Here is a 25241-nt window from a genome sequence, read left to right on the forward strand (position 1 = left end):
GAATAAGTTGGGTACTCAGGACAGAGAAGGTAACGAATATAGCAATCTACTGTTTGACACACCAAAGATAAGAACACACTGTTTGACAAAAATTGATGTTAAAACTAGATAACAGTGTGGAGGAAAGTGGGTATAGACCAATGCCTGAAACTGTCCACAAGAATAAAGTCCAAATGGATACCTGATCTAGGTATAAAGACTGATACTATAAACACATTACAGGAGCAAGGAACAGTGTATTTGTCATACTTCTGGAGAAATTTATGACCCAACAAGAGATAAATGACATTAGGAAGTCCAAAGTGGACAATTTTGATTATGTTAAATGGAAAAGTTTTTGTAAAAACAAACGCAATGCAACAAAGATTAGGAGGAAAGCAGAAAACTGGGAAAGGCTTTTTGCAACAAAAGTCTGTGATAAGGGCCTCATTTCTAAAACATATAGAGAAGTGAGTCAAATGTATAAGAATACAAGGCATTCCCCAATTGATAAATGGTCAAAGGTTTTAAAGAGGGAATTTTCATGGGAAGAAATTTAAGCTGTCTTTAATCACATGAAAAAATGTTCCCTAATCACTATTGCTTTGAGAGATGAAATCAAAACCGTTCTGAGGTACCACATCAAACCTATCAGCTTGACTAACATGACAAAGTAGAAAGATGATAAATATTGGAGTAGATGTGGGAGAGTTGGACCACTAATTCATTGTTTTTGGAGCTGTGAGCTGATCCAATGATTCTAGAGAGTAATTTGAAACTATGCCCAGAGGGCTACAAAATGTGCCTGTCCCTTGACCCACCAATATCGCTTTTGGGAGTCTGTCCCAAAGAAATCCTAGAAATGGGAAGGGGTCCTACATGTAGAAATATATTTCTAGCAGCTCTCTTTGTGGTGGCAAAAAACTGGAAATCAAGGAAATTGGGGAATGACTGAGCAAGGAGAGGTATAAGAATATAATGGAATACTATTGTGGTATGAGAAAAGATGAATAGTAAGACTTCAGAAAAGCCTGGACAGACTTCTATGAACTGATGCTGAGTAAAAAGAGGAGAACCAGGAGAACTTTGTACATTGCATCAACCACAATGCTCAAGGAATTTTTCTGGTAGACTTAGTTCTTCATTGCACTGCAAGGACTTAAATAATTCCCAATGATCTCTTAAGGCAAAATACCTTTCAAATCCAGGGAAGGAACTATGGAAATCGATCACAGAATCAAGCAGATCATTTTCTTTTCCATTATGCTTTAATTTTTGTTTTAGGATTTCTCCCATTCATTTTAATTCATCTATGCAACATAACTAAGGTGAAAATGTATTCAACAGGAATGTCTGAGTAGAACCTATATTAAACTTGATGCCATCTCAGGGAAGGAGTGGAGGGTAGTGGGGAAAGGGGGAAGGGATGGGAAAAATCTAAGATAAAAGGAAGTGATTGTAGAACACTGAAAACAAATTAAATAATAAAAAATCACAAAATGAAAAGGAAACAAAAATTTTCAATGGACCCTTGAGGCAAAACACCTTCCACATCCAGAGGAAAAAACCTATGGAATTTCATGGCAGATAGAAAGAGATCATTTCTTTTGATTATGTTTCATTTTGTTCTGCTTTATGGTTGCCCGCATTCATTTCAATTCTTCTATACATGATGCATTTAATAGGAATGTATGTGGAGACCCTATAGAAGACTGTATGCTGTCTCAGGGAGGCAGTGGAAAACAATGTAAGATATGTGGAAGTGATTGTCAAACACTGACAACAAAATAATTCAATTCAGAAACAACTATAATGTATCCTGAGCTCTTCAGAAAAGCTAAGCAATCTTACTAACACCTAAAGTAATGCCCACTTCATCAGTCTGACAGCTTTGAAGCCAGGACTTACGAAACAAGGCTTGGTATTGCTCTAGCTGGCTGGCCTGCATTAGGACTGTAGCTTCAGACACTAGCAATTTCTCCTGGAGATCTTGGTAGCCTTGTTTACAGCGTTCCAAGTGGAAGCGGAGATGGTGAGTTGACCCCTGCAGAGGAGATTGTTCTAGTGACACGTTGCTACTGAGCAGCCCTTGGCTGTTCACCTGAGAGAGTCAGAAAGGGAGAGTTAGTCAATAAAGAGATTCAACAGAAGAATGGTGATTAGGCCTGGGAAACAGAAGAGACTGGGCAGGTGTCTAATCAGCATCTTCAAGGACTGGAATGGTATTTGGTGATGTGGAAGAGTGATAACACATGGCAAATTTAGGTTTAAGGTACAGTAAAAGCTTATAAATAAGTATATCTGTACAAAAATGGAGTAGAGTGCCTGGGGTAGTAGTGTGCTCCCTAAAACTGGTTTTCAAATACAGACTGGATAGCTATTCATTATTGTAGCCAAGTAGATAGATCATTGGGTTTGAAGTCAAAAAGACCTGAGTTCAAATGCAGACTTACACATTTATTGTCTGTGTGAGTCAGGACAAGTCACTTCACTTCTGCTTGCCTCACTTTCCTTATCTGTAAAGTGGGGATAATAATAATATTACCTACCTCCCAGAGTTGTTATGAGGGGCAAATGAGATAGTAAATGTAAAACACTTAGAAAATCTGGACAACAAACTAATAAGCAATGATATCAACTTGGTGACTGAGGTCCATATGCTGTGGAGAAAACACAAAGCTGTGTTTTTTCCGGTAGTAACAAACAGCTGTTACAGTTGAACTACTATGGAAAGCTGAAATCTGCAGAATTGATGCTTTTCAACTGTGGTGCTGGAGAAAACTTTTCAGAGTCCTTTAGACAGCAAGGAGATCAAATCAGTCAATAATTAAATTAATTAATTCAGGCCATCACTGGAAAGTCCAACAGTGAAGCTTAAAAATTTGGCCACATAATGAGAGGGTGGGACTCACTGGAAAAGACCCTGAGTTTGGGGAAGATGGAAGGCAAAAGGAAAACTGCATGGCAGATGATGAGATGGATAGTGCCATGGAAACACTGACCATGAAAATGGACAGACTTTGGAAGAGAGTAGGGTATAGAAATGCATCTTTGGTGGTGTGGTGCACGGGGACATGAAAAATCAGACATGACTGGTGACTGACAAACTTAGCACAGTGCCTGACCCATAGAAGGTACTATATAAATGTTGGCTGTCATTATTATTATCATCCTATAATGAGCCTAGGAACTACTACTCCATCATTCCTACTCATTTCCACCCCACCCCACCCCTCAGAGTGAAATGCTACAGTAGGGAGAGATTGTATAAATAGTTATGCAAAAAAGTAGACAATATTTATATTTTCCACAAAATCAGTGAGCAAGGAACAGTCAGGAGACCTGCAAATGTGGGTAGTGGGCAGAGTGCTAACATATAATCAGAAGTATTATCTAGACTCATGGCAATTGTGTATTATACTTGCTACAGTCTGCCTGCCTAGAGGAGCCACTCACCTACTTCTTAATACTAAAAGGAGATGGTATGCATACCTTAGAAGGTAGCCAAATTCCCCATTACCAAAATGGTTAAGTGGACAAGTGTCAGAGTTGTGAAGAAAAGAGAACAGAATCACAAACTTTGCAATTTAGAAGGGATATCACTATCCATTTTGTCCAAATCATACACACCAAGGTTCCCCACTCTAACATACCAAACAAAGTAGTCATCTGACCACTTCTTGAAGACAGCCCTAGGCCCACCACAAAGGTCTGGGAACCCATCCACCTTGTTCAACCTTTGGACAGCTCTAATTAGAAAGATTTTCTTTATTACTGAGCCTAAATTTGCCACTTCCCTACTTCTAACCAGCTCCTGGATTTTCCCTCTGAGTTCAAAGAGAACAAACCTCATCTCACTTCCATACAACAATGCCTTCAAAAATGAAGGAGAGCTCTCATGTCTTCTTTGGCTCTTCCTCTTCTCCAGACTAAATAGGTTTTTGTTCTTGGGTCATCTTTCAGTCATGTCTGACTCTGTTATCCCCTTTGGGATTTTCTTAGCAAAGATATTGATGTGGTTTGCACAATTCCTTTTCTAGCTCATTGGAAAGATGAGGAAAGTGAGGCAAACAGGTTGAAGTGGCTTGCTTGATCAAGGTCACACTGCTAGTAAGTGTCTGGGGCTGGATTGGAACTCAACAAGACAACTCCAGGGCCCCTATTCTATCCTTTGTTGTTTTAGGTCACGTGAGAAAAAAACATTAAGACTAAGTATGTATCATGGATTAGATAAGGGCTTGAGCTAAATGAACTCTAAGGTCCCTTCTAACTCTGAGATTCTCTGATTAACAACATGGAGACACCCCTATTTTGATCTGAAAGTCAGACTTGGGGCAAACCAGAGGGAAGCATCCCCACTGTTTCCCTGGACAAATAGTGGGGAGTGGGAGGGTGGTTCCCAGAAGAGAATGAAATGATGATGAAGTACTAAACTTTAAGCTTTGGAGGCTCTAGGGAGCCCTACCTCCTACCTCCTACATCCCACTTCCCCTGGCTTCCCCACCAAGTTAAAGACAGATAGAATGTCTCCACATTCAGGTTTCTCTCCTGGAAACCTAGACTCACATGCTGGTCATCCTTGCATTTGACATCAACGACAGACACAACATCAGTGATCTGGTGTCCAGAATACAGCCCTTTGGACCCCCTGTCTTGAAGCTGCTGTCCTAGAGCCGAGGGATCCCTAGGACTCCAAACGACTTCAGTCTTCAGACGGTCAATCTCTTTGGCCAGGCCAATAATAAGCTGTGCATTCAGCTCCTTGCCCCCTTCTTGGCTGTTCAGGGCCAGCTGCTCCCTGAGGAGGCTGATCATGCTGTTGGCATTCTGGAGCTTCCTCTGCACCTTTCTGACCTCAACACATTGGCCGTCTTCTTTCAAAGCCCCTCTGGCATCCTCCACCCACCATTCTTCCTCCTTCTCCTTGTCTTCTTCCATTTCCCAGCCTTCAGACATTGCTTCTCCCATCTGCTCCTTCAGCTCTGCATTCTCCATGTACAGACTCAGCAAGGTGTTCCTACAGGATGCACAAACAGACACAGGGCACCAGGCTCAGTACCACAACAACATTCCTGATGGCCTCCTTGATGAACTTCATTATGTGACTATAGGCTTTCAATGAATTAGAAGTTTTATTTTGGAAAGGGTGGAAAATGACTTTGCTATTGCATGGAAGAGAAAAACAAGGCAGAGAGAGGTCCACTAACAGTGAATGGCAGAGCCAGGACTAGACTATCAAGACTTCTGACTCTTGATTCAGGCTTTTTCCCACTATGGGAAACAATGGATCTCAGTTCTGAGGGGTGAGGAACATCTGAACTCTTGCAAATAAATCTCTAATTTCTTTTGTGGGACAAAAACCAAGAATATTTTTGCGTGGGATAAATTAGTTCCCATGTGTTTTAGGAAATTTTTTATTCAGACACATGTGGAAACTCTCAGAAGATGATGATTGAGATGAGGGAGGATAAGTCACAATCATATTCACAGGGCATTCCAAAGAAACCACATTTTTACTAAGTTATTGTTGTTCTCTTCTAACCAACACTTTACCAAGGCAGTGATGAAGAGCAAAAGGATTTGGACTTTACATTCTCTACTATTTGGAGTCTTCTCTCTGTGTCTCTCTGTCTCTGTCTCTGTCTCTTTCTCCGTCTCTCTGTCTCTGTCTCTGTCTTTCTGTCTCTCCCCGTTTGTCTGACAGGTAGACAGATTTACTAGACTGATACAGGAGGAAAGACAGAGACAGTGACAGACAGACACACAGAGAAGAGGAGAACACAGGGAGTCGATCTCTGATTTCATTGGAATAGGGAACTCCACAGTGAGAAAATTTGCTCCAGCAATATGCGTTGTCACCTCTTCTAGACCTTATACTCTTAGAGAGTTTCCTAAGGTCCTGAGTTTGACTTGGGTCACACAGCCATTGTATGTTAGAATTGCTGCTTAAATCCAGGTCATCTCTCTTCATTTGGATCACCAACTTGTATGCAAATTACATTCTTAAGAGAATGGTCAGGAACTCTTAGAAGCCAAGTGACTTTCCCAGAGTCATACAATCAGGAAATGGAAGAGTTGGGGCTCAAAGCCAGGTGTAGCCAGCTCTCTCTCCATTACATACCATGGTATATGTATCAGTATCATAATATACAAGTCGTTTTATGACTTAATGGATAGGGCATTAGATTGAAAACAGTAAGACCAGGATTCAAAGCCCTTCTCAGGCACTTAGTACGTATATGACCCTGGGCAAGTCACTCAGCTTTTCCCTGCTTCAGTTTTCTCATCTGTAAAATGAGAGGGCTGGACTGGAGGACCTCTAAGATCCCTTCCACCTCTAAGTTTCTGAGTCTAGGACTCCAAGTCTAGTAGTCTACTGACTATCACATCCCTATCTTTATTCCATAACTAGGCTTTGATCCCAACTGTAGAAAATAATATTAACCTTTGTCTGCCACTGTTTTCTCAACTATTAAATGGCCCAGCATTGTTGTGAGGATCAAATGAGATAAAATTTAAAATTTGTTAAGCACTTTGCATAGTGACTGGCACAGAGTAGGTGCTTATCAAGTATTTGTTCCCTCCCTCCTTGAATCTAGGTTTCCCAAGAGCCAAGACCAATGCCCCGCCCTGCATGTAGCCCAGTGCCTCTCCCAGCTGGGTCAGAGCAAGCCTCTTGGGTATCATAGCTCTCACCTGGAAGAATTCCTCTTTGCCAGGTGCCTATTTCTGACCTGATATGGGAAACAGAGGAGAATCCTGCTTCCTCAAGTTGGGCTTTCAGATCCTTCAGTTCCCCTTCAACTTTTCTCTTCTGTTCCAGGAGCTGATGGATCTCTGCCTCAGGGCAAAAGAGTTCCTCCTCAGGGTCATGGATTTTGTCTCCTCGTGTTGGGGGAGGAGGAGTTAGATTGGAATGTTGGGTATCCTGGGTTGCCATGCTGCTCTCTAAAGCCTCTTTGATGTACTGAAAAAAAACCAAGTTTTCAATTGGTTAGGTCACCCAACAAGAGAGTATTCACAAACCAAGGGGTTAACAATGAAGACCACCAAGCAGAAAGAAGTAGTCAGACCCCATGACCTTTCTCTCTTTCCAAAGTGCTTTGCTGGCCCATAGAAATGCCATCACACAAGGGCAGTGAATAGACCTTTCAGGACAGGGGATGGGCATACCAGAAACTGCGTCCCTCTCCTTTATACCTCTGAGGTGTGAGGACACTACGATTCTCTTGTTCCTACTGCTTGGAAGTCCACCTAGAGTGGCTTCCAGACAAGACAGTGAAGAGCAACAGTACTGCTAGTATATCACTGGTACACAAGGGAAACCATGGACTGTTCAAGCAGAAATGACAACAAGCTCTTGGTGACAGAATAAAAGCAGAGGAATGAACTGAAGTTACAGAATCAGAATGTTTAATTGAACAGAATCATAGCAACCCCTGTCACTTCAGGCAGGTGACTGGAGTTGAACCCTAAACTGCCTAGGGCACACAGTTAGTGTCCTCTTCTTAAAGTATCTGGGAAAGACACATGGCTGTGTCTCAGGCCTAGAATTCACTTTCTCCTCATCTCCACATCTTAGAGTCTTCCATTTGATTTCAATTCATTCAAAGATCAGCTCAAGGGCTGTTTACTACAGGAGGTCCTCCCTTATGTCCCCAGCTGCTAGGTCCTCCCCCACTCCAAACATCTTCTATTTATTTTGTATGTGTGCAACTCTCTCTCTCTCTCCCTCTCCCTCTCTCTCTCTCTCTCTCTCTCTCTCCATATATATATATATATATATATATATATATATATATATATATATATATATATATATAGTGTGTATGTGTACATATAAGTGTGTATATGTGGAAATCTATACATATTATGGATATCTATATATGGACATCTATATATGTGGACTCCTATATCACACACATATACATACACATACATATGTATGTGTGTGTATAGATACATATATTTATATACATGTTTGTATGTACACACACAGGTTACTTTGAGATAAAGTAAGTCTTATGAGGAAACTCTCCTCTTATTGTTTTCTGTGCCTATTACAATATGAGGTACATGGACTAGAGCCTTATTGGTTGATTGATTTCAATTCTATGTTTTTGTTGTTCAATTATTTTGAGTCTCATCCACCTCATAATGATCCCATTGAAGGTTTTTCTTGGTAATGATACTGAATTGTTTTTCCTTTTCCTTCCTGAGCTCATTTCTCTGATGAGGAAACTGATACAAACAAAATTAAGTGACTTTTACAAGGTCACACCGATTGTAAGCTCATTTTACAGATGAGGAACTGAGGTAAAGCCAGACTAAGCACTTGCCCAAGGTCACACATCTATCAAGTGTCTGAAGCCAGATATGAACTCAAGAAAAGGAGTGTGCTTGACTAGAGGCCCAGCACTCTATGCACTATGGCAACACCTAGCATCAGTCAACTCTATAAAAAAATGATGTGTTCAACTGCAAGGTCCCTTGTAGTTGTAGATCTGTGAACATCTGCCTTCAGGCTTTCCAGTCTGAAAAACCCTAATCCCCTGGTCTTCTCTTCCAAGGACCTTGAATTACTCTTAATGACTGAGACAATCAAACAACATATCAAGGCCTGGGCTATACCGTTTGCTAATTTCCAAGGTGTAGATGCTCATCCGGAAAATTTAACAATCCTTATGGGCCCAGGCTGGCTCTTGGTTACCCTTGGCAGATTGACAACATTTCTACTCCTCCTGGAGATGTGACCTGTGATGTCATGGAAAGTGCTGGGCATGAAATCAGGAGCAATAGACTAAATCCTCTGTCTTCCTTTAACCTGCACCCTACACTGTATGTGCTTTTGGAATCAATTATGTGAAAGCATAAGTTACAGAGTGTTTTGGGGTTGATCAAGTAAAATAGGCGGGATCTGCCAAACACTCAAGATCTCATTCTATATCTCTTCTCCTGTTCACAGTCTTCTTCCTTCAAAAAATACTCACTACTCATTGTCTCTACTTCACTCTCTTTGAAATCCCATGCTCTTTGTCTCCTGACTTTACCATGTGAATGAAAAGGATCTCTTCCAAGATACTGGGTATCTGTGAGGTTGTTCTTTTGGTTTGAAAAAAGGATTTATCCTTGAAAAATGCTGGACGGGATCTGACACTGAAGAATAGCGTGTCCTCCTCCCTACTTTTCCAGTTCAACCAGCACCCTGCTCTCTTGTTACTCCTGCCTGATGATGACTCCTCTTAGTTCTTTTGTGCAACCATCATCCATTCTATGTGCACTAAGTTTGGACTTAGGCCCCAGTGCTCTGAACTGGACTTTCTCTTCCTTTCTCTACACTTTCCTAATCAGCTCTACGAAGTTCAATTTTCGTCTTCGTCTAAATGATTCCAACTTCTCTTGATCCTGTCTTCACCTGTCTCCTGAGTTCCACTATCTCATGTCTAACTGCCTCCTGGACATATGGCTGCTAGAGTATTCCAAAGGCATCTGACATTCAACATGTCCTAACATGGAACTATAACACTTCCAGCCTGTCCTCCAAGCATTCTGATATTTCCATCATCCAGACTGGGGGAGGCAATAGTCTTTTGTGTGCTTGTTCTTTTCCCATATAGACAGTTACAATGCTGGGCTCAGTTCTAGGGTTTATATTTGAGAAAGAAATTGGCAAGACAGAGTAATTCCAGAGGAGGACGACTAGGGTAGTGAGAGTATCTGTCTGTGGAGCCACACGCTGAAGAATGGATAAGAGAGCTAGGTCTATTTAGTCTGGAAAAGAGAAAACTTGAAAGCAGTGAATAATGGGGTACAGGTGGAAGAAAACATGCTGTCTTCAACTATTTGAACAGGTGGAGTTTGAGAGAAAGATTACACCTTCTCGTCACCCCATATGGGAGAGCTAGAATCAATGGGCAGAAGGCACAGGAAGATACATTTGGCCTCAAAGTAAGGAACAAATCCATCAGAATTAGGGCAAAATGACAGGAGTAGCTTTAGGAGGTATTGATTTTCCAATGACTAGGGGATCCTCCCGGGAAGGCTAAGTGACCACTTTGGTAGGATATATTAGAGAGAATTCATACTTCAGCTAAATAGTGGACAAGATGATCTTTATCTGCCCTTTTATTAGTCAGGATTCCCATATGGGATATGTTTTTGACATAATCAATGTGAATATGCTAACAATTGTGACTATCATCTGGGCAAGATAGGAGGGAGGACTATCTTATTCCCCTCTTTTTAAAATGCATGTATGTATTTAGGAAGCTCTCTTTTTGTGTCTTGCTAATTATACCTCCTTCCTATTTTTAATCATTGTCCTAGGATCAGGCAATGTCTTTATACTCAATTATTTTTTCTCCTTTAACTCAGGTTTTGTAACTTTCCCAATGCCTTTTGATATCCATGGAGTTCTAGTTTCTTCTTCCATTGCCTAGCAGAGTATATTTTATTTTCATATGAACTTTCAGGACTTTGTTACTCAGGGCTTTCAATTTGGATGTTTCCTAATGAAAGATCTATTTGTATTAATAAGTTTGCGTTCATCAATTATTTTCTCTTTTTCTTAGGAACTTTTGACTTTGCCTTCTCTTTGAATCTTGAATACAGTATCATATCAATAGATCACTTCTTCAGGCCAAGGAAATTGTCTTTGTTGTACTCCCAAGTTCTATTTGATGAGGTGATCTATGGAGGTAGTACTCAGACACCAGTGTAAAACTATTCAACTACCTAATAGGTCTTGAACCCATGGGTGAAGAGGAAGCACTCTGACAAAATAGGAACAAATGAACCTCCACAGATGCAGCATCCCGGAAGCTGTGAGAAGTGGGTAGCTTGATAGGGCACCAAAAAGTCAAGTGTCTTAATGGAATGTTAGAGAGAACTTAAGAGGTTATGGAAGCATGTATCCAGTCCATCATCCAGGGCTGCAATCAATCAAAAAAAAAAAGCATGTTGTATGCCCAGGGTCCAATGCTTATTTCCCTAGAGGCAAATGAACACATGTTGGAGCATTATGACACCTTCAGCTTAAGTCAAAACAAGCTTTCATTGCATTGCCAGCAAGCAAAATCACACCTTGCAGACCACAGGGTCTCAAAGAGAGTTTACAAAGGTTCATAATCGCTGGGTTCTTGCTATACACACTGAGTTTCATGTGAAGTCAGCAACATGATGGGATAACAGCAGTTTATGAGGATCTTCATTAAGAAGCCCACCTGGTCCTTCCTTAGATCACTTTTCAATCTAATTCATCTGACTCTGACCTAAGCAATCATTTAATAAATACTTCCTAATCTACCCAGGAGTGTGGTAGATGCTTGGGTGGGTGGGGAAGTGGTGAAGAGGAGGAAGATACACAATGTAAAGAAGAAGGGAAGAGCAGTTTCCTGTGAGCTTAGAGTAACTTTCTCAAAGTGGGTCAGAGCACTATCTATATTAGAGGGAGGAACACTAGAGGAAATGATCTACATATTGGCTCCCCAAGGATGAAGCTCCAATGAAGGATTCTAAGGTCTGCTAAACCTTGGGCCAGCTCCCCTACCAGAGGTTGATTTAGATCATCAGTGTCTCTCCCCTTCCAACCTCATTTCCTATAAATTCTAAGACTGATAATAGCCACAGTCCTTGCCATGATGCACTTCACAGTCATTCTCACTTATTTGGTAGGGCCCCCTAGCCCAGGACTGAAAGAGACAACTAGAAATAAGTAGGAGGACCAGTCTCAGTAGGCATAGTGGAAGACAGAAACCTGGGTTAGTATATGGAGGGTTCGACAGAGGCATTTCATGTTCCAGGAGGAGGGAATTTCACCTATGAGTTCAACGAGAATCAAGATTGATATAAGCAAGCAACAGAAAGAGGATCATGGGGTAAGGTGAAGAAGACTCACTGGGAGTCTTCTACTCATCTACTAGGAGGCCACCTCCAAACGCAACATACATGAAATTAGCCTCTTAAGGGGTCAGACTTAGAAAGAGGGTAGATTACATCCATGAAATGAAGCTACTCCAGGAAGCCACCATCTTCTCCCCATTACAGCTACCTTTTCTCCTGAATTTCCAGGGTATGAGGAATTCAGTCACTGTCTGGGGGATGCAACAGACTTCAATACATATGCTCTGACTCTAAAAACCTGCATCAATTACCTTGGATAATACCAATGTGTGTGGAATTGGGGAAGAAAGAAAGTGCCCTTCCTCTGGTGGTCAGACTGTCTTTGGCCTAGATCCTTGGTTGGCATGTGGCATTTATTCTCAATCCCATGAAATATAGACCTAAGGCACATGTTTGCAAATAGGGCACTCCTGTGGACAGAGGTGAGTCTGCATTTGCCACAAGATAGGAAGCAAGTTCTAGCCCTCCAGGCATGCTACTGCCTTAGTATCTACTGGCCAGGTGATGCTGGTTGGTCAGTAATCATTCTGTCAGATTCCACTGAATAGGTAGCCTCCCAGAGCTGCCTAGAGAGCACCTCTTGAGGAAGCAGTCAGCGTTCTGCTTGAGTCCCCTTGAAGATGCCCTTCTGGGAGAGGAGGCCAAAGGGAGGGAAGAGAGATAAGAAGAGAGAGAAGCCCTGTGAAAAGCAAGAGAATTCTTGAAGCAACTGGTGCAGAGAGGAGGGGTGGAGAAGGGAGAGGTAAGTGGGGGAGAATAAATTTTTTAAACAGGATAAAAGGAGAGGGAAAATACTGGCGAAATGTTCCAATCCATAGGTCCAATGCTGTTTTGCCACCAGCCACAGGGGACTATCAGACCCCCAAAGTGTAGTGTAGCTCCCCCCAGGGTTCCCTAGGACCTGGTTCTGACTTACTTGCTCCTGGTTATTGCTGTGTGACACCGCTTCTTCAACACTATCAGTGAACTCAGTGCTAGCATCTTTGGTGTTCTCATCCACAGCTGTGCCTGGAAGAAAGGAAACTAGAAAAATAACTCCCCACATGGTGTTTCTCTACACAACAGTTAAGATCCCTAAATTCCTTTTGTTGCCAATCTCTTGTCTCCTGTCTTCCCCAACCACCACCAACACTCAGCCCCACCCAGCACTAACATCCTTGAGGGAAGAAGAAATGAAAAGCCACACCTTTCTACTAAAACTTTGAGATTTGTTTGGTCGGTGGTAGTCTTGCAAGGTATCAGGTGTGGGGCTACTAAGCCATGAAAAGAGCAGACCTGTCCTTGGAACACGACTTGTCTGAATGGACTCCAATGATTACACACTCACCATTACAGCAAGCAAGTCAACACAGATGCTGACCAGGAGCCACAAAAGTATGGGTTTTCTTCCCACCTCAGTCATTGTCTCCATCTCTAACTTCATTTTCCCCATCAATCAAATGGGACCACACCCTACCTATCTGCTTCCACCCACTAGACCCTAAGAAGACTCATTGCTTTTTGATGCCTGCTAATGTCAATTTCTCCAATATAGACCTACCTACCCAACTTCTCCTATCTTTACCACTTGCTTGGGAATGCAGACATTTGAATAAATGACAGTCCAAAGACACCTAGTGAAAGCTGCTCTTCAAGATTCCATCTCCAAGGATCTCAGGCTGCTCAAAATCCCAAGGAAAGCCCAGAGCCAAGAAGGAACTGGGGCAGGTCAAGATCATTCAAGCATTTGCACTTGAGGACACAGAAAGAAGTATATATGCTTCATATATGTCATCTCTCTCACTCTCTTACATCCTCCCCGACCATAACCTACATTGGATTTATATTTTCGACCATCCTCATATCTCATGGGAAAAATGGTTCAGTTGTTTCTGTTGTGACTGAATTTTTTGTGACCTTTTTGGGAGCATTCTTGACAAAGATATTCGAGTCCTTTCCATTTCCTTTTGCAGCTCATTTGAGAGATGGGGAACTAAGACAAAGAGGGTTAACTGACTTTCCCAGTGTCACACAGATCAGAAGTGTCTGAGACCAGATTAGCACTCTTGAAAGTTCAAAACCCTATGCTTAGTTCTACAATATTTCAAAGACTAAAAGGTTTTTCCATTTCAGTCACTGACAATCATGTTTGTTTTACTATTTTATCTCCTATTTTATTCTCATTCTCAAAAAATAAAGGGATTCAGTATTTTATGTCTTTGTTGGCAGCGTTAAAAAAACATGATGATAGGACTATATGAAACTGGTACACACTCTTTTAGTGAGATAAATGGTATGGTGATCTTCTCTTTTTATACATTTACACATTTCCCAATGTATATTTTCCCCCTTACCTCCTTCTTTATCATTACTTTTGACAAAAATAACTGAGAGGGGAAAAAACCTTTTGGCAAAACTAAGCAACATATGAAATAAAAATTCTGTCTGTATATATGTATGTATGTGTGCAGTATTTCACATTCATAAACCTCCACAACTACAAAGAGTAGGAGAAGCACACCGTCTTCCTCTCCTTACAATGACCTCCATAAATACCCTCTGTCCACAATCATTTCACATTATTGAGTTGATTGGTGAAGGGAGAAGGCTGCTTTGCCAAGGATTCAAGCAGTAAAGCTGGTTTTCATGGAAGAAGGGAAGGAAATACCCACAACCATACACATTCTCTCTCTCTCTCTCTCTCTCTCTCTCTCTCTCTGTCTTTCTCTCTCTCTCTTTGTCTTTCTCTGTCTCTCTCTCTTTCAATCTTTCAATCTCACTTTCAATCTCTTCCTCCATCTTCTCTCTATTTTTTTTTTTTTTTTACCAGGGCTAGTGATTGCTTTTCTCTCAGCCTCGTTCTCACTTCGGCCACATGTCTCACATCCCAAGTCCTGGAGATCCACCTGGACCTCCTTGCTCTCCTTTCTCATCCCTCGTTCACCTGACCAAGAAGATTATATCTGTCACAGCCTCTACTCCCTGTGAGACTTGTAGCGTCATCAGCATCTTCCCATACTGCATGGACATTTCACTTCTGGAACATGAAATATGGTTTATTTGGATTCTTTTTTATTTTAAAATCTCTTATAAAACATAAAATATATAATATAAAACATTCTGCAAAAAATCATTTCAAAATATTAGAAGTGGCCATGTTTTCCTTTATATAGGAACAGTCTCATCTGTAAGCATATACAAATATAATAAACTTGACATATTTCATGGCTCTTTATGATCCATACAGACTTAAATACAGTTCTTTGCCTCTGTATGCCAAACAATATAGTAATGTAAAATGAATTCATGAGAAAAATATGAACTTTTAAAAACTTTTTTAGAATTCAGTTTGAAAACTACAAAATCTAGATATTATGGAACACGTTTTATTTTTACATGTTTTTAAAAATCACAACAAAGTATTTGATATGGTTCTTATTCTGGCTAAAATGCAAAAATGTCATGAATTTCATACCACCTTAGAGTGAAATAATATATGCTCTGCATGTATTTTGATGTGCAGAATGGGATTCTGTGACCTAGGCAAAAATGTAAACAGGAGAAATCCCTAGGACATTGTCAATTCTTAGGTCCTAGCAATTCAGAAATCCCAACACTAAGGCCTTCACATGTTGCCTTTAGAGATTAATGTGTAGAAATCCCAAATGTTTGATGATCTAATAGGTGATAGTGTAAACAGTCAAAATCAGCTACCTTATGGAAACCAAATCCAAGTAACCATTACAAACTGGATTTAAAATGGCAAGGATCATTTCTCTTACTATTTTACTACATATGTAAAAATATATTAAAAGCAGACCCCTACAGAAAGCTGGACCTGAACTTCTGCAAACATGTTCAGCTGCTCTTTGGTTTCATGTAGTGATATTGATAGGATGCTGTAGGTGCTGAATGTCTAGCGAAATTTAAGATATTCTGGAGAAACAAGGATCTTCTCATTTGTTAGCTAAAAGAATAACTACATCACTTAGAATTCAATCTTACTTTCTTCAATTATCCTAATTTGTTCAAGTGTTCAAAGCAAAAACAGTTGTACTTTTGATTTGTAAGCAGATATTCATTTTACAAAATCTGTCTTCTTGAAATTGATCACCAGCGTTAGTTAATGCCAGAATAAAGAGAGATGGAGCAGCCTTCCCCAAACCAGTCTACTCACTGGCCCTGATTTCTTCAGTACTAGGTCATTAGGAAACAGGCATTTATTTAGTCAAATATTACCCCAGAATGGTGCTAATGGAATTGATATACACTAAGATCAGATCACACATGCTGCTAAGTCAAATGCAAACTACACAGGCTTACAATAGGGGATGGAGTTGGAACTTAATGTGCTAGTTTTGCAAAGAATTAAAGTAACTGAAGTCAAAGAATCTGAAAGAGATCCCAAGCACCATAGAAGTATCTGCACAAACGTGATGATGAAAAACATGCAGAACAAAGATGTGTTTTCCTAAATAAGAAAGGCTGAACAATGGACAGAAGTACCAGTAGAATATTTCTGATTACAATCAAATCATTTCAACATTTATCTATAAAGACCTAAACTGAATGCTGTCAGATTAAATTAGTTGGTACATTTGACTGGTAATGAAATTCCTTTAACCTCTTATTTAAGACTCATCCAAATCTGAGCAAAGCTAATAAGACTGAAGAATAAAACAGGACAGAAATTAAAACTCTGCAGTTAACAAACTGGATTTTTCAAGCTTATTTATTCCTCTTGTTCTCAAGGAAGCAGATAATTTTGAAAGCTGATATTAGTTGAATAACTCAAAAATTAGGTAAATCACCTGAAAAGTGAGACCAGAATATTCAGTGCTAATTAGTGCTAAAATATGGAATTAAATAATAATGCTTGAAGGGGTTAGGTCTTTTTGGAAGTATTTACCAGGCAGCATGTATAGGCTCTTTTTTTGTTTTGTTTTTTTGGAGAGGGAGGTGGTGTGTGAGGTAACTTTCTGACACCTCTGTTTAGATAAATTAATACCCTTAATCTTTGAAAAACTCACTACCAGAAACAATGAGTAGTTTTGACTCAGGGATGAGGGAACTATATCAGATTCTAAAGTTTGAAAAATAGCAGAAACTATTCTGAACTGATTTGCAATGAACAAATACAAGTTTTATATCAATGAAGATGCATCCACAACCTGTGCATTCCTTAGAGTTTAAAAAAAAACCCCTCCTCCCCCTAAAAAGTTTTTATCCAACCAACATTCAAAGCTAGATTTCCTGTCTTAGGAAGGGGGGAATATTGGATTAAAGTGGTAATGGACCACACAGTGTAGCTTAGTCAGTTTCCACTTCATTAATGGAACAGAATACTTTCCCCTAATAAAGTTCTCCTTTAAATGGAATTTAAATGCAACTAAAACACACTTTCAATTACACTCTAGAAAAATGTAGGGAAAATGTCACTGCCCTGCCCTGCCCAAGGTGACTTATGCCTTGCTCCTCTATCTACTAAGTGTTGTCCATATCACTAATAGGAGGTAACAATCTTCATGCTGCAAATGTACTTCAGAGTCTCCCTGCTTCTACAAAAGCCCCTGAATATCTCCAGGAAGCAGAATGAGGCTAACATAGCCTTTTAGCTCCACAGTGCCAGGTTTGTATTAAGTTACAGTCACATGCTTCTCTGCATGGCAAAGGACTAGGACCTATGAAGGTTGGCTTATTTAAAGACTGGAGTCAGGTATTTGAATTCTTTCTGAGTGGTACTTCACAACCACCACTAAAAGAAGGCCTTTATTAAAAATGATGACAGTATAAAATCATCTAAAAATTTGCAAATGTTCAGTATATAAAGCAAGAATTTTCTGCAGTTTGATTCTTTATACAGTACAATGCTGAATGCTATTCTTATTAATGAATTTCAGCCATGTAGAGAGCTGCCTGTACCTCTATCTACTTCCTATTATTCTATTTGCTTGTTTTTCTGGAGTATGAATTTTTATATATGCTGAGATAACTGTAATGTTATTCATGCTTTAAAAAACGTATACACCAAGTTAAACATCCAGTGTGATAAAACATATTATTGCTTTTTATGAAGTCACTATTTAAAAAAAAGCCAAGTCCCTTTTGGAGCAGGATAAGTCAATCTTGCATAACACACCTTTAAGGTTCTTGAGGCATCTCTCTTACTTCCTGCTCAGCAGTAATGTTTATGAGCAACAACTTATCTGTACAGAGACTTCACTTTCATACATCTCATGGAATATTTGCCTCGTTTCCTGCCACTGATCCCTTCTTCAATAAAACAAGAAAGAATTCAAGCAGAATGTGTTGCATAAACCTCACTCTCATTCAAAGGTTAGCAGATCATGAACTTTCTATCAGACTGTAACATGGTTCCTGATCTCTGATCCGATTATCTTGTTTTGATGCAGTGGCCAACAAGAAAGGTTTTGATTCACTACGTGGCCCCACAAGAAAGTTTTAAGTTGAACCAGAACCCCTGGTGTGTTCATGGTGGTTTGTGCCAGCAACCTGGTCTGTTTCCATCATGACGCAAGTTGGGAAATTAAAACCATCACCTAAACTTGTAAAGATAGGAAATAACTAAATTTTTTTTTCATCTCCAAACACCTGTCTCCAATTTTTACTCCATCCAAGAGAGAATCAATTTATGTCAAGGTCCTTTATACAGGTGCATGGAATGCCTGTATTGTTGTTCTATTTTTTCCAACTAGCTAGAGGTGGTAACAGAAAAGTGACAGGATGCCAATGTAAAACATTGTAGTCACAAAGAAAAGAAAAAGGACGTGGAAGGGTACACGGGTCATTCTTAGGTTGGTCGTCCAGAAATTTATAAAATATTCTAAAACAGTCGGGGTGCCCAGAATACAATATAAAAAGGGAATAAAATAAAAACAGTAGGAAGTATTTGTAGTTAGCAAATCCCACAGACTTATTCACCCAAGGACAATGATGACCCATCTCAAGAACACATCTGTTCCATACAGAGCAGTGGTGACCTCGATCAGGCTTAATCAGCTGACATGTGTCACAGTATCTGATTATTCATGTTGCAGTCAAAGTATAGACAGGTAACTCTTTTGCTACTCTTTTCAGCATTTCTTGCTGTACTTCAGGTCTTTCTTCTTTCCATAAGGCTCCTCATCAGACTGAGATAAAAAGAACTCTCTGGAGGGGCAAACATGAGGTGTAAAAACTCTTCCAAGAGGACCACATACACACGTGAAACGACAGATGGAAAAGCCCAAGGTAGACAGCTGCCTTTCCTGCTTCTCCTTGGGCAGCAATGGGAAGGAGGCCGAACTCTAGCACGAAGGTGCAGCAGGACCAGCAGAGCAGCCTGCGGGGTGTCCTCCTGGGCCTTCGGGACAGGCAAGCCCGAGGCCGCGTCCTGCCCTGGACAGGCAGCAGGAAGCCTGGCTCGCAGCTCCTCCCCTTGTCCTCGTCCAGGGCGAGAGCCCCTTGTTCCTCTTCTTTTTCTTTCTCCTCCTCTTCTTCCTCTTCTTGTTCCTTCTCCTCCTCTTCTTCCTCTTCCTGTTCTTTCTCCTCCTCTTCTTCCTCCTGGGCTCCCTGTTGTCCATATAGTGGCCCTTCCTTGCACTGACCTCTTACCTCGACCTCCCCCAACCCCCCATTCCATCCCAGGCCTCAGGGAGCTCCAGCTGGTCCTCGTGCCTGCCCCGAAGGCTGGGGGGAGGGCGGGGCTAGGCCGGGCCCGGGGGGCCTCCTGTGGGAGGGGGGAGAGTGAGGAGAAGTGGGTATAGAGAGAGAAGCAGGGGAAGGGAGGACTGGAGCCGGTTTATGTGGATTCTTACATAAGAAAGTGGTCCCTGCTCTGTCACTGATGAGGGGGAGGCCTCTCACAGGACACTTGCAAGTAGTACCAGGCTTGAAGTTGGAAGAGGGGCGGGCTGCCTGTGCCATCTACCAGCTGTGTGTCACAGCAGGGAAGTCATTTTGCTGCTCTGAGTCTGTTTTTCTCATCTGAAAAATGGGTATTCCCCCACCACACGATCTACCACATAAAGTAGCCGCCAAGCTTAAAAAGGCTGGTAAATACATAAAACATGTTGGAACCATGGAAGGTGTGACATCAGTGAGATCTGTGTTAAGGCTTCCTTCTGCTTACATCCATGTATTATTTAGGCACTTGTTTTAAGCTTCAGCTCTGAGGATGGGTGAGGAGAACTTGAGGAACTAACTGAAAATCTTAACCAATCTGAACCAGAGGTCATAACAGTAGTTTGCAAAGGACAACAGAATGTGATATAGGGATGAAGAGGAACTGGTTAGCCTCCTCTTAGAGAAACAGAATGGCCTAGGGATTTTCTCAGAAACCCCATAGTACGGATTTAGCTCCATTTCTGCTTAAGGATGCAACCCAGATCAAGGTGCTTCATATCCCTGAGCCTGAGGTTTCCCATCTGTAAAATGGGGTCAAAAATACCCCTTCCTCCTTGCCAGAAATATGGCAAGGACAGGATTAGTGTAAAAGACTTTTGAAAACACCAATAAAGTATTTTGAGCTTTTCAGAAAAATCCGAGATAACTTAGTAACCTCTAAGGTAATGCACAATTCATCAGTCTGATGACTTTTAACCCAGAACTTACGAAACAAGGCTTGGTATTGCTCTAGCTGGCTGGCCTGGGTTTGGACTGTAGCTTCAGACACTAGTAATTTCTCCTGGAGATCTTGGTAGCCTTGTTCATATTGCTCCAGTTGGGAGTGGAGATGGTGAGTTGACTCCTGCAGACTAGATTGTTCTAGTGACATGTTGCTACTGAGCAGCCCTTGGCTGTTCACCTGAGAGAGCCAGAAAGGGAGAGTTAGTCAATAAAGAGGCTCAGTAGAAGAATGGGTATTAGACCTCCAAAACAGAAGAGACTGAGCAGATGCCCAATCACCATCTTGGAGGATTGGAATGGTGTTTGGTAATGTGGAAGAGTGATAACACATGGCAGATGTAGTCTTAAGGTAAAGTCAAAGCTTCTAAATATTTAGATCTGGACAAAAATGGAGTAAGCTTCCTTGGGTGTTAGTGTGCTCCCCAAAACTGGTTTTCAAATATAGACTGGATAGCTATTCAGTAACGTAGCTAAGTAGTGCAATAGATAGAGCACTGTGTCTGAAGTCAAAAAGATCTGAGTTCAAATCCAGACTTAGACATTTATTTTCTGTGTGACTCAGGACAAGCCACTTCACTTCCGCTTGCCTCAGTTTCCTTATCTGTAAAGTGGAGATAATAATGATAGCACCTACCTCCCAGATTTGGTATGAGAATCCAATGAGATAGTAATTATAAAACACTTAGCACATCTGGACAACATGCTAATGAGCAGTGTTATCACCTGCTGACAAAGGTCCATATGGGGAAAACTATGGTTTTTCCATTTTCTAACATACACCTGTGGGAGTGGGACTGTTAAAGAAAGCTGAAAACTGAAGAAGTGATGCTTTTTCTCTGTGGTGCTGGACTAGACTTTTGAGAGTCCTTTAGACAGCAAGGAGTTATAATCCCTCAATATGTAAAGAAATTAATTCAGGCTATCCCGATTTGGGATTTTCTTAGCAAAGATATTGGTGTGCTTTGCACATTTCCTTCTTTAGCTCATTGGGCAGATGAGGAAACTGAAGCAAACAGGGTTAAGTGGCTTGCTTGATCAGGGCCACACAGCTAGTAAGTGTCTGAGCCTGGAACTGAACTCAGGAAGATGTCTCCAGGGCCAGGTTTCTCTCCTTTGCTGCTATAGGCCACATGTAAGAAAAAAAAAACATTAAGACTCAGTATATATCATGGATTAAATAAGGACTGAGCTAAAAGAACTCTAAGGTCCCTTGTAACTCTGAGATTCTCTGATTGACACCCCTGGGACACCCCTATCTTGATTTGAAAGTCAGACTTGGAGCAAGCCAGAGGGAAGCATCACTATTATTTCCCAGAACAATTGGTGGGGAGTGGGAGGGTGGTTCCCAGAAGAGAATGGAATGATTATTAACTACTACACTTCAAACTTTGGAGGCTCTAAGGGACCCTACCCCTACCTCCTACATCCCCCTTTCCCTGGCTTCCCCAGCAAGTTAAGGGCAGTTGGAAGGACTCCACATTCAAGTTTCTTTCCTGGAAGCCTGTACTTACCTGGTTGTCATCCTTGCGTTTTAAGTCCAGGATAGACACGAGGCCAATGATCTGGGGTCCAGAATACAACCCTTTGGACACCCTGTCTTGAAGCTGCTCTGCTAGAGCAGAGGGATCCCTGGGAGTCCAAATGACTTCCATCTTCAGTCGGTCAATCTCCTTGGTCAGGCTGATAATAAGTTGTGCCTTCAGCTTCTTGCCCCCTCCTTTGCTATTCAGGGTCAGCTGGTCTCTCAGGAGGCTGATCATGGTATTGGCATTCTGGAGCTTCTCCTGCACCTTTCTGACCTCAGCACACTGGTTGCCTTCTTTGAAAGGCCCTCTGGCATTCTGCACCCACCACTCTTCCTCCTTCTTCTTGTCTTCCTCCATCTCCCAGCCTTCAGACATTGCTTCTCCCATCTGTTCCTTCAGCTCCACATTCTCCAAGTACACACTCAGCAAGGTGTTCCTACAGGATGCACACACAAACACAGGACACCAGGCTCAGGACCTCAACAACAATTCTGATGTTCTTCTTAACAAACTGAATTATGTGATTACAGTCTGTTAAAGAACTAGAAATTTTGTTGTGGAAGGGGTGAAAAAGATTTTCCCATTTCATGGATGAAAAAAACAAGGCTCAGAGAGTTCCACTAACAGTAAATGGCAGAGCCAGGACTAGTCCATCAAGTTTTCTGATTCTTGGTTCAGGCTTTTTCCCACAATGGGCAAGATTGGATCCCAGTTGCTGAGGAGCCAACAACCTCTGAATTCTCAAAAAGAAATCTGTAATTTCTTGTGTGAGACAAAAAGCAAGAATATTCTTGCTTGGGACATATCAATTCCCATGAGTTTTAGGGGATTTTTTTATTCATACACATGCGGTGTTTTCTCAGGAGTTGATGACTGTGATGAGGGAAGTCACAATAACATTCACAGGGCACTCCAAAGAAACTAAGTTTTTTCTAATACATTAGGGCTCTTTCTCTTCTACCCAATTCTTTACCAAGGCAATGATGAAGAGCAAAATGATTTGAACTTTGCATTCTGTATTATTTATACTCTCTCTCTCTGTCTGATAGGTACACAGATTAGCTAGACAGATACAGGAAGAAAGAAAGACAGAGAGAGAGAGAGAGAGAGAGAGAGAGAGAGAGAGAGAGAGAGAGAGAGAGAGAGAGAGAGAGAGACAGAGAGAGAGACAGAGACAGAGACAGAGAAAGAGAGACAGAGATAGACAGAGAGAGACAGAGAGACAGACAGAAAGACACAGACACAGAGACAGAGTGGGAGAGACGACAGGGAGAGGAACTCTGATTTCCCTGGTATAGGGAACTGTCCAGAGTGGAAATTTTCTCCTGCAATATATGTTGTCACTGCTTCTAGATCTTACAGTCCTTAGAGAGTTTCCTAGACTCCTGAGGTTGACCAGGATTACTCAGCCCGTATATGCTGCTTAAACCCAGGTCATCTTGTCTTCAAGGAGAACTCTCCATCAAATATACCTTTGATTCAGCCCTTTGATTGCATCAATGTGGAAACAACCTCTCTTGATTCTGATCACCAACTTGTTTGCAACTTATAGTCTTATGAGAGTGGTCTAGACCACTTAGAAACCAAGTGACTTTCCCAGAGTCATACAGTCAGGACATGTAAGACTTGGAATTCAAATCCTGGTCTAGCCAGCTCTCTCTCCATTACACACCATGGTGTATGTATCAGTATCATATGATAAAAGTAGGTTTATGGCTCAATGAATAAGGCATTGGAATTGGAATCAGGAAGACCAGGGCTCAAAGCCCTTCTCAGTCACTTACTATTTATATGACCCTGGGCAAGTCACTTAGCACTTCTGTGCCTCAGTTTCCTCATCTGTAAAATGAGAGTGGTGGACTGAAAGACCTCTGAGATCCCTTCCACCTCTAAGTTTCTGAGCCTAGAACTCCAAGTCCATTACTCCATTCACTATGACATGCCAATCTCTCGTCAATAACTAGGATTCTATTACAACCATAGATAATAATAATATATTCACCTTTCTCTGGCACTGTTTTCTCAACTCTATGATGGCCCAGCATTGTTGCGAGGATCAAATGAGATAATATTAAGTGCTTGGCATAGTGCCTGGCACATAGTAGGTGCTTATCAAATGTTTGTTCCCTTCCTCCTAGAATCCAGGTCTCCCAAGTGCCAAGACCAGTGCTCCTCCTGCATGTAGCCCAGTGCCTCACTCAGCTGGGGCAGAACAAGCCTCTTGACTATCATAGTTCTGGCCTGGAAGAATTTCTCTTTGCCATGTGTCTATTTCTGACCTGATATGGGAAACAGAGGAGAATCCTGCTTCCTCAAGCTGGGCTTTCAGATCCTTCAGTTCCCCTTCTGCTTTTCTCTTCTGTTCCAGGAGCTGATGGATCTCTGGCTTTGGGCAGATTATTTCCTCCTCAAAGTCATGGCTTTTGTCTCCTCGTGATGGGTAAGGAGGAGTTAGATTAGAATATTGGGTATCCTGGGACCCCACGCTTTTCTCTAAAGCCTCTTTGACGTACTGAAAAGAAACCAAGGTTTAAACTGGTTAGGTCACCCAACATGAGAGTATTCACAAACCAAGGGGTTAACAATGAAGACCACCAAGCAGAAAGAAGTAGTCAGACCCCATGACCTTTTCTTTCTTTCCAAACTGCCTTGCTGGCCCATGGAAATGACAGGACATAAGGGCAGTGAATGGACTTTGTGGGGCAGGGGATGTACATACCAGAGAAGAAAGAAGAGACACCGCCATTGGACAGGTCACTTTAGGATGACTGCTGACAGGACAGGTCACTTTAGGACTACTGCTGACAGAGTCGATAAAACCTAAAACAATTTGTTTTTGGTTTTAAAGGAGAGGGAATGGGTCCCTCTCCTTTATACCTCAGCTAGGTTGAGGTATAAAGATACTGTGATTCTCTTGTTCCTACTGCTTGAAAGTTCCCCTAGAGTAGCTTCCAGAAAAGACAGTGAAGGACTGCAGTACTGCTAGTACAGCATCGGTACACAAGGTAACCCATGGGCTGTCCAAGCAGAAATGACAACAAACTCCTTGGCGATAGAATATAAGGCAGAGGAATGAACTGAAGTCACAGAGTCATAGAATCAGAATGTTAAACTGAACGGAAACATAGCAACCCCCTTAACTTCAGGCAGGTGACTGGACTTCAGTCATATACTGCCTGGGGTAAACAGTTAGGTGTCTTCTTCTTAAAACATCTGGGGTACATGACT

At 41.4% G+C, this 25241-nt stretch overlaps 1 protein-coding gene and 1 pseudogene across 5 annotated transcripts in view; both read right to left on the bottom strand.

The window, feature by feature from the left end:
- Positions 1–25027, bottom strand: part of LOC140527548 (myomegalin-like) — a 65248-nt gene extending 40221 nt beyond the window's left edge. For 3 of the 5 annotated variants that reach the window (XM_072644561.1, XM_072644560.1, XM_072644559.1), the window contains exons 1-9: positions 24733–25027; positions 24293–24525; positions 21999–22449; positions 20473–20665; positions 14687–14803; positions 12797–12888; positions 6714–6946; positions 4546–4996; positions 1888–2080 (exon numbers count right to left, since the gene is read on the bottom strand). In XM_072644561.1, the coding sequence (XP_072500662.1) occupies positions 1888–2080; positions 4546–4996; positions 6714–6946; positions 12797–12888; positions 14687–14803; positions 20473–20665; positions 21999–22449; positions 24293–24525; positions 24733–24759 (1990 nt within the window). In that variant the 5' untranslated portion in view covers positions 24760–25027. The remainder of the gene's footprint in view (positions 1–1887; positions 2081–4545; positions 4997–6713; positions 6947–12796; positions 12889–14686; positions 14804–20472; positions 20666–21998; positions 22450–24292; positions 24526–24732) is intronic. The other 2 variants (XM_072644562.1, XM_072644563.1) reach the window with 2 other exon arrangements.
- Positions 14810–19785, bottom strand: LOC140530439 (palmitoyltransferase ZDHHC20-B-like; annotated as a pseudogene).
- Positions 25028–25241: the final 214 nt, after the last annotated feature.

This window comes from Notamacropus eugenii, chromosome 2, assembly GCF_028372415.1.
Source record: "Notamacropus eugenii isolate mMacEug1 chromosome 2, mMacEug1.pri_v2, whole genome shotgun sequence".
NCBI classification, from domain to species: Eukaryota; Metazoa; Chordata; class Mammalia; order Diprotodontia; family Macropodidae; genus Notamacropus; species Notamacropus eugenii.